The following is a 9,335-nucleotide window of genomic DNA, read 5'->3' on the forward strand; positions in this document are numbered from 1 at the left end:
AAGTTTTTATATTTTTATTTTGAGTTAAAAAAAATTATTATTAATTATTGATTAATTATCTTTAATCAAAATATCACTTGTTATTTTATATTCAGATGACATTGATATAATATTAATGTGGAGGATAAATAACATCACATAATTATATTATTATATCAAATTAACTTGTCATATAATAATTAATTATGATATGTTAATATGTTATATTATATAATATATCAATGTTGTGTAATATAAAATGATAAATATTATTTTTAATAAATCAATATTTAGTTATAAATTCTTATTTCATTCCAAATAAAAACTTATTTGATTGAAAATAAAAATATAATAATTTGATTAAATAAAATAAAAATATAAAAAAATTAAATAATTTTAAAGTTTTTTTTAAATATTACGCTTATATATATATATAAAAGAAAACCCAAGATTCAGATGCAAATAGGACTGTGCAACGGTCGGTTGCAATCGAGCAACCGACCGCGACCGTGGGTTTTTGTAACCGACGGTTGCTATTGCAAACGTCGGTCGATCGGCTCAACCGTTGGGGGGGACTCCTTGCCCCACGAGCCGACCAAATAACCGGGCATTGACTGCCTTGGTTTCCATTGCAGGTGAAAGCACCAAAATACCCCTCATTAAACACTTTCTCTTCTGCCCCCCATAAGGGTAAAATTGTAAAACCCTCTTCAAAAGACTTTAAACCTGTAAACCAGTAATCAACTTCTGCAGATCTAACAAACCAGCAGCCGTTCGGTCTTTCCCTTGACAGCCCCCTATTTTCTCTGTTCCCTTTCCGCCTCATACAACCAGCAGCCGTCTCATATAGCCATAGGTGCTTCTCAATTGCTATCAATTGTGTTTCTCAGTCAAAATTGCTGTCATTGCATGGTAAACAATAGTTTTATTTTTTAAGTTATTTTGTGAAAATAAGCAGAGAGAGAAAGTTTGAGAGAAAATATGTTAGAGATTATGAGTTTTAAGATGGTTGTTTTTTGCTTGTAAAAATTATGTTTGTTCCATTAAGCTTGCTATTTGGACATTGTAAACTGCTTGGAACCAAACCCTCTTTTTGCACTTTGCGAAAAAATTGAGAATTTCCTTTTACATGGAGCTTGGTAATTAAATTCTAAAAGGCACGTAGCAACTCATTTTCATCGACTTTACCAAACAATATATGTTCTATATAGTTGAATATAGTACGTAAAGGATCTTTAAACTTGGGTCATTGGAAAGGAAGAAGGGAAAAGAAAGAAAGTCAAAGGGTGTGGGGGGATGCCGGATGCAACTAGAGATAGAGAAAATCTAGAATTCTGAGAAAGTTGATTTGGATGCTACCGATAAGTGATAAACAGTATTTTGATAAGCCTATTATAATAATATTATTATAAAAAGACCATTTAAAATTGTTATTCATAAATGTTAATTTTAATGGATATAGAAGTTTTGGTATAATTTATAATTCACCTAATTATAATATTGTATAAATTAATATAAACATGATTTAGTGCACTTATGTTTGATGTGTTTAATCTAATAAATGTTAATTTTTTTTCAATTAATGTGTGATAATATTTGATTTATTATCTGTGTATAAACATCCAAGTATCAACACATAACTTAATTTGATTCCCATTTTTTGGTTTCCTCAAATTGGCCCAAAATTTATGGCAACTTGGAATTATTTTTAGTTGGAAAAACTAAAACTCCCATGTTGTTTGGACTAAGCAATTCATGACGCTCATCCAAGTAGTATAAAAGACTTTAAGTCATACCGATGTCAACGAGGAAGAGTAAATTGTTTACCTTGCATGTGCTTGACAGGGTTGGCAACTTAGAATTATTATTTAGATTTTTAATTAAAATGACTGACAATATATTAGAATTAAATATTAAAATTAATATTTGGGTATTATTTTTTTTTGTAGATGTCAACTAATGAGGAAACAAATTTCGTAATTAATGAGACATCAACACCAACACCAACACCATCATCATCTATACCTCATGTTACTGCTAGTTCTACCGATCTCAACAAAACGTGTGAAGTTGTAAGCAAGGTGTGGAAGCAAATGGAGCCGTCTCAATCTACATCGATTGTGTGGGATCACTTCACCAAATTTGTTTATAAGAAATGTAATAAGAAAGCTAAATGTTCTCATTGTGGTAAAGAATTGTGTGCTGATACAAAAAAGAATGGAACATCTTCTTTGAAAAATCATATTAAAGTTTGGCTTAAGTTGAAATTGGTGCGTGATAATGAGAAGAAAAGGCAGATGGAATTAGTTTTTGCTTCGGGAGGGGATGGGTTGGGTAGTTGGAAGTTTGATCAAGAGGCAGTTAGGAGGAGTTTAGCTGAGATGATTATTTTATATGAATTGCCTTTTAAGTTTGTGGAAAATAATGGATATAGGAGACACATAAACGAAACATGTCTTAGATTTCGTATACCTTCACGATGGACTGTTGCTAGAGATTGCTATAAGGTTTATATTGATGAAAAAACTCGAATGAGAAGATTGTTAAAATCATGTCCTGGTAGAATGTGTCTCACCACTGACACATGGACTTCGATTCAAAGAATTAATTATATGTGTCTAACTACCCATTTTATTGATAATGATTGGAAGTTGCAAAAAAGAATTTTGAATTTTTGTTCGATCACTGGTCACAAAGGTGAAGCCCTGGGTAAGGCAATTAGTAAATGTTTGTGGGATTAGGGGATCCAAAATATTTTTTCTATCACTGTTGATAATACTAGTTCAAACGATGTTGCAGTAGGGCATTTGAAGAAAAAATATAATGTTGCTGGAACTAGTATTTTAGGTGGTAGATTTTTTCATGTGAGATGCATTGTTCATATTGTGAATCTTGTGGTCTCTAATGGATTGATGGATATGAATACCTCAATTGCTCGTGTTAAAGGGGCAGTGAGATATATTAGACAATCTCCTGCTAGATTAGTCAAGTTTAAGGAGTGTGCTGTTAGTGTAGGAGTTGAGAGCAAGTGTTTATTGTGTTTAGATGTGAGCACTAGATGGAATTCTACTTTTTTGATGTTGGATACAGCTTTGACATTTCAAACGGCGTTTGCATCATTTGAATTATGTGATAATGGCTACATACTTGAGCTCATAAGGTCAGGAGATGGGGTGCTCGATGACAGAGATTGGGCAAATGTTAAGAGGATTTCTCGTTTTTTGAGAGAATTTTATGATTTGACTTTGAGTGTTTGAGGCACATCTTACATAATTGCTAATGCTTTTTTGGATTCTATTTCTGATGTGTATACGACTTTGATTGAATGGCAAAATGGTGATGATGTTGATTTACAGTCTATGGCAATTATGATGAAAGAAAAATATGACAAGTATTGGGGTAATGTGGAGAAAATGAATTTGGTGTTATTTATTGCTGCTACACTTGATCCGAGGAAAAAACTTTCTTATGTTGAATTCACTTTGCTAGACATGTATCCTCCAACTCAAGCTTCAATGATGTTTTCTTTGGTGACACAAACAATGGATGAGTTGTTTCGTTGTTATAGAAATATGTTACAACCTTCAACTCGTGATGTTGGTGAAAGTGGTCAACAGTGTCTAACGTCCATGGGTCAAGGCACTAGTGGTGGTTGTAATGATAATGTTGTTTCAACTTTGATTGGCAAGGACACAAAACGAACTAAAAAAAGATTGGATATGTTCAAGAAGCACCGGTTAAACACTGGATCAAAATAACTGAAAACGGAATTGGAGAAATATTTATTTGAGCCTGTGGATGATGAGGGTTTCTATGATGATGAGTTTGATGTTCTCATGTGGTGGAAACTTAATCAGTTTAGGTTTCCTATACTTGCCGCTATTGCTCGTGATGTTTTGGTTGTTTTCCTATCAACAGTTGCTTTAGAATCTGCTTTTAGTACCGGTGGATGTGTGCTTGATGCATATAGGAGTTCTTTGACTCCTAAGGTTGTGCAAACACTTATTTGTGCTCAAGATTGGTTACTTGGAAAGGCATGTGGTGATCCGAATTTGATTGAAGATGATCTGGACGAGCTTGATAAACTTGATTTTGGTAACTATTTTATTTCTTTTTATAGTTTTATTTATAATTTAATTTATATGATTTGTCAAAAATTAATTTACCATATTTGTTATTTTATTTTTTAGAGTTGGCTACTATTGCGTTGGAGACAATAGCTGAGTCTGAGCCTGAGTCGGATTAACATTTTCAGGTAATGTTATCATTCGGTATTATGCAATATTTATATGTTATTTATAATTCATTTAGGTTATCTTACTACAAAAATTTACACTAATTATATATTTGCTTTTAATTTTTTTAGGAGCATGTTTTACAAAATCATTAAAATTTGAAGTTGGAGCCTTGGAGATTCATATTTTGAAATTTAGTAATTTATGTCATTAAGCTTTAAGTTGTGGAACTCTTCTTTGTTTATTTATTGTGTGAAGATTAATGTTAATTTCTTTGAGATCATATTTAATTATAAAACTTTTTAAACTAATGTTTATTTATTCTATAAATATTAATGTTAATTTATTGCATGAAGATTAATATTATTAATCATTTGAAAAATAAATAAATAGGTCAAAAAGAAGACTTAAAAAAACTCTTTGTAACAAATTATATACAAAAGGCTTATGTCAAACAAAAAAAAGGATCAAATTATTTAACTATTTCAAAAGTATAAATCTTTGTGATTTATATATAAAAAAAATCATAATTTTAAAATTTGATTTGCCTTGCTTTAGAAAGTGACAATATTCTATCCTTGAATTACTACTAGTATTCATGAAAAAATAAATTAAATCTATGGATCTTTAATGACCTATATAAACCTTCTAGCTCAAGTTAATTTTATGAAACCTTCACAATTCAAACCCAAATCAAATTAAGCTCACAATATAAAAAATTAAACCGTAACTGACCGATCCGTCTATCTCAAAAACCGATCATAACCGATTTTAAAGGGGAAGCGATTCAGTCGATTAATTTGATAAAATTTTTTTATCGATTTTACGAAAAACTGACCGAAACCGAACCGAGAACGAATTTGCCCACTCCTAGATGCAGATAAGCCCAAAGGCAGGTCCAGTAACAAATCATACGCCAACGGATACACGTGGTAAACCCCTATTGGATAAGATGTCGTGGCAACCCTTCTCAATTAGTGCCGCGGCAAAATAAAAATCAAGCTAATGACTACGGATCTGTGTTTTTGGTTTATTTTTTATTTTACCATTTTTTGGTGCTATAAAATACCTTGTCTCTGTCATTTGCGACCCAGCACGGGGGATTTTCTCTTTGAACAAACCGAAATATATTCTAGGGAAACTTTGCATTTGCAACCCCTATTTGACTTTCGATTTGCTCAGATCTGCTTTTGAATCCTCAACGTATGTCTCCGGTTCTCTTCATTTTTAGTTTTTCTTTGTTGTTTTCTTTTATATCTTTTTAAGTCGTTTATTGTTTGTTTATTGAGAAATTTTTCTGGAAAATGATTTCCTATCTGCATTTCGGGAGATATAATTCGGGATCTGGATTTGAATGTATGAAATTTTTTAGAATGTTATTTTTCAAAATCGTATCTGCCAGATTTACTTTATGGAATTGTAGATCTGTTAGTATTTTTGTTGATCTTCGTGTTTATATCGATTTTTGTTTTAAAATTAGCTGATTTGCAATGATAATTAAAAAAACTAATAATTTCCGATGCATAATTTGAAATCGCTTTTCCTTTTTTTTTTGGGTGTTTTTATGTGATATTATAGGTAATGCTTAATTGTTGAATTGACGCTGAACATAAGTGTAATCTTAATGGTTAATTTGGATTTTAGTTTATTTATTATTGTTGACTTTGGTAAGATGGATTAATAGTTCTGCAGTCGAATTCATACTGGTTATAATGTAATGAGGGAGCCAACTGTTTTGTATTGGTTGGTTTTAAAATTTTAATTTTACTTTATTTTTAGCTCATGCGTTTCTGTGCAAATACAGCAGGGTATGAAGAAAAGTTTTTCAGGACTTTGCGTGCTTCTTTGTTTTGAAGTAAACATTGTTCTAATTGTAGGAATTGGATGAATGATTTATAGGTTGATATCAAGTTGGATACGAACTATGCAAAGAATTATTATGTATTCATGTTCTAGTTATGCTGAACCATAGGAAAATGTTTCAACTCTTGGAGTAAATTCATGGGCATTAGCCTTTTTTCTTGATTCTGACTATCAATGATAGGTGTAGTTCCTCAGGCCTGATTAATATCTGTTCATTCCTCTCCTTTTTCTTTTCCTATTCTACTCTTAAATGCTACATACCTCTTGACCAATTGAATTGTTGGTGTAATTCAGTTCTGAATAGTCAATATGGGAGGAGGGTTCAGAGTGCTGCATCTGGTTAGACCATTCCTTTCATTTCTGCCAGAGGTTCAGAGTGCTGACAGGAAAGTTCCCTTTAGAGAGAAGGTCATCTACACTGTCATCTCTCTCTTCATCTTTCTGGTATGCAGTCAGCTTCCACTTTATGGCATACATTCTACGACAGGAGCTGATCCATTCTATTGGATGCGTGTTATTCTTGCATCAAACCGTGGAACTGTTATGGAACTTGGGATTACCCCCATTGTGACATCTGGATTGGTGATGCAACTCCTGGCTGGTTCAAAGATCATTGAGGTGGACAACAGTGTACGTGAGGATCGTGCACTCTTGTAAGTGCTATTCACATCATCATCTATTTTAGCTGTTTAAAATGGTTATTCACTATTGATGGAATTGCCTTATAGCCAAAACAAAAAATATTCCATTTTTTTCTATAGTTGGATGAGATAATCTCCTATATTTTCTTATATAGCATGCAGCAATATTTCTGCTATTGGTGCTTTTTTGTGCTCTCGTGTTCCATTAGTTGTTTGTGATAGATCAGACTGTATATTTGGTCTAGCCTTTAGGATTTCTATTTGCATATTATAATCTTTTCTGCTTTTATGTGTGCTTTGCAGAAATGGGGCTCAAAAGTTGTTGGGCATCCTGATTGCTGTGGGTGAGGCTGTGGCATATGTACTGTCTGGTATGTATGGCAGTGTCGGTCAGCTTGGTGTTGGGAATGCTATTCTTATTATTATTCAACTCTGCTTTGCTGGAATCATTGTGATCTGTCTGGATGAACTTCTCCAGAAGGGATATGGTTTGGGCTCTGGGATCTCCCTTTTCATAGCCACCAATATCTGGTATTTTATCACATTGTTTTCCATTTTGACTCAACTTGAATGCAATCTGGTGCATGGTTATTCTAAATAGTGTTTTGATTGTGCAGTGAAAATATTATCTGGAAAGCTTTTAGCCCTACAACTATCAACAGTGGTCGGGGGGCTGAATTTGAAGGTGCTGTTATTGCTATGTTCCACCTACTGATAACTAGGTCTGATAAAGTTCGAGCACTTCGCGAGGCTTTCTATCGGCAGAATCTTCCAAATGTCACAAATTTACTTGCTACAGTATTGATCTTCCTTATTGTCATCTACTTCCAAGGTTTCCGTGTTGTTTTACCTGTAAGATCAAAGAATGCTCGCGGACAGCAAGGGTCATATCCAATTAAGCTCTTCTACACCTCCAACATGCCTATCATCCTGCAATCTGCCCTTGTTTCAAATCTTTATTTCATCTCCCAGGTGCTTCCTTTGCTCTATATGATTGGTATTAGGGAGCTTCATATTACTGTTAATGTTGCACTCCTATAACACTGTTTATTTTTGTGCAGTTACTGTACAGGAAGTACAGTGGTAACTTCTTTGTGAATCTGTTGGGGAAGTGGAAGGAATCTGAATATTCAGGTGGTCAGTTTATTCCTGTTGGTGGTCTAGCATACTACGTTACTGCACCTGCAAGGTTAAAATTGATCTTGTTTCAATATGGTTCAGTTCACCAACACGGTTCTCATTTTTTGGCTATTTTCTCTTCATATGTGCTGATGCCTGGTTTTTCTGATTATTCATGCAGCTTGGCTGACATGGCTGCAAATCCCTTCCATGCTCTGTTTTATCTGGTGTTCATGCTTTCAGCATGTGCCTTGTTTTCAAAAACTTGGATTGAAGTTTCTGGTTCTTCTGCCAGAGACGTGGCTAAGCAGCTCAAGGTAACCACATATGATAAGCTTTGTTTCTCATTCATCTTATTTTTTATTTTGTTCTTTTCCATTAGACGTTGCAATAGTGTTTATTAGTAAGAAGGTTGCGTTTTCTGTTTTTTTATCAAAAAACCTTGTGTGGTAGTCTGATTTCATGCATGAAGTGCTAATTTTGTGGATCATGCATTCTTTAAGTTCTGCCATATATGTGGTTGATGCTTGATTTGCTCTTCTTTTCATTTATGTTTCCTTGTTGTGTAGTTTGATTTTTAATGTTTTAGATGGAGACAGTTTTCAAGGGGTCTAAACTCAAAGTTTTACTGGATGTATTTTTGACTTGGTTTTTTCCTCTGCCATGTTTGCAGGAACAACAAATGGTGATGCCTGGGCATAGAGATTCAAATCTGCAGAAGGAACTGAACCGCTACATACCAACTGCAGCTGCATTTGGTGGGATGTGCATCGGTGCATTAACAGTGCTAGCCGATTTCATGGGAGCAATTGGTTCTGGGACTGGAATATTGCTTGCTGTTACAATCATATATCAGTACTTTGAGACCTTTGAGAAGGAGAGAGCCAGTGAACTGGGCTTCTTCGGCTTCTAAGCTCTAGTCCATTATAGGGAAATTGTTAGGTGGTGCTGTTGAAGAGTCAATTGGCAATTTTGATGATTGAATTCAAAGATGTAAGTAGGTTCCACCTTGTTTAACCACCCCCGTCCCCGTGGATAGAAAAATTTGAGGTCAAAGATTGTTAGTCTGGCGTTGTTTTAGCCTTTTGCTTTCTCTTTTACCTGAACTTATGTATGGTTAGCAAAGCACGCAGAGACAGATAAACCGAGTTTTTCCATTTCAAAATACAAAATGCAGTGCAATGCGAAGCCTTAACGTTATTTTGCTTTTTTCCTTTTTGTATGATTCACTGGGGGCCATGGCCTTGAATTCCATATGCCCGCGTTCCAGCCCATAATTTCTGCACAACCCGTATTTATCATCGTCTTCTCCTTATTTTACTCAATTCTAAAAAAAATATACTGGGAAATGGGCGAATGCCTTTAAATTTATTTTAGATTACAATTAATAATCACGTAATTATAAGACTACCTGCAAGAAAAAACTCTTCATTGTAATTACCACTAGTAATTTAGTCGTAGTGGTTGAGCCTTAAAACGTTGGATGGTAACCTTGCTT

The 9,335-nt window shown here is 33.9% G+C and overlaps 2 protein-coding genes across 2 annotated transcripts; both read left to right on the forward strand.

Annotated features, from left to right (window-relative positions):
• Positions 1-1,928: 1,928 nt before the first annotated feature.
• LOC148762257 (zinc finger BED domain-containing protein RICESLEEPER 2-like) lies at positions 1,929-4,225 on the forward strand. Its single transcript, XM_088807671.1, has 5 exons — positions 1,929-2,486; positions 2,721-3,230; positions 3,336-3,715; positions 3,842-4,074; positions 4,170-4,225. The coding sequence occupies exons 1-5, from the start codon at positions 1,929-1,931 to the stop codon at positions 4,223-4,225; spliced, it is 1,737 nt and encodes a 578-aa protein (XP_088663797.1).
• Positions 4,226-5,235: 1,010 nt separating this feature from the next.
• LOC18596636 (uncharacterized) lies at positions 5,236-9,037 on the forward strand. The gene is made up of 7 exons (XM_007025243.3): positions 5,236-5,417; positions 6,372-6,730; positions 7,022-7,249; positions 7,336-7,690; positions 7,780-7,907; positions 8,019-8,154; positions 8,511-9,037. The coding sequence occupies exons 2-7, from the start codon at positions 6,387-6,389 to the stop codon at positions 8,748-8,750; spliced, it is 1,431 nt and encodes a 476-aa protein (XP_007025305.1). The 5' UTR covers positions 5,236-5,417; positions 6,372-6,386; the 3' UTR covers positions 8,751-9,037.
• The last annotated feature ends 298 nt before the right edge of the window (positions 9,038-9,335 follow it).

The sequence above is a fragment of the Theobroma cacao genome, chromosome 6, assembly GCF_053813885.1.
Source record: "Theobroma cacao isolate CCN51 chromosome 6, ASM5381388v1, whole genome shotgun sequence".
NCBI classification, from domain to species: Eukaryota; Viridiplantae; Streptophyta; class Magnoliopsida; order Malvales; family Malvaceae; genus Theobroma; species Theobroma cacao.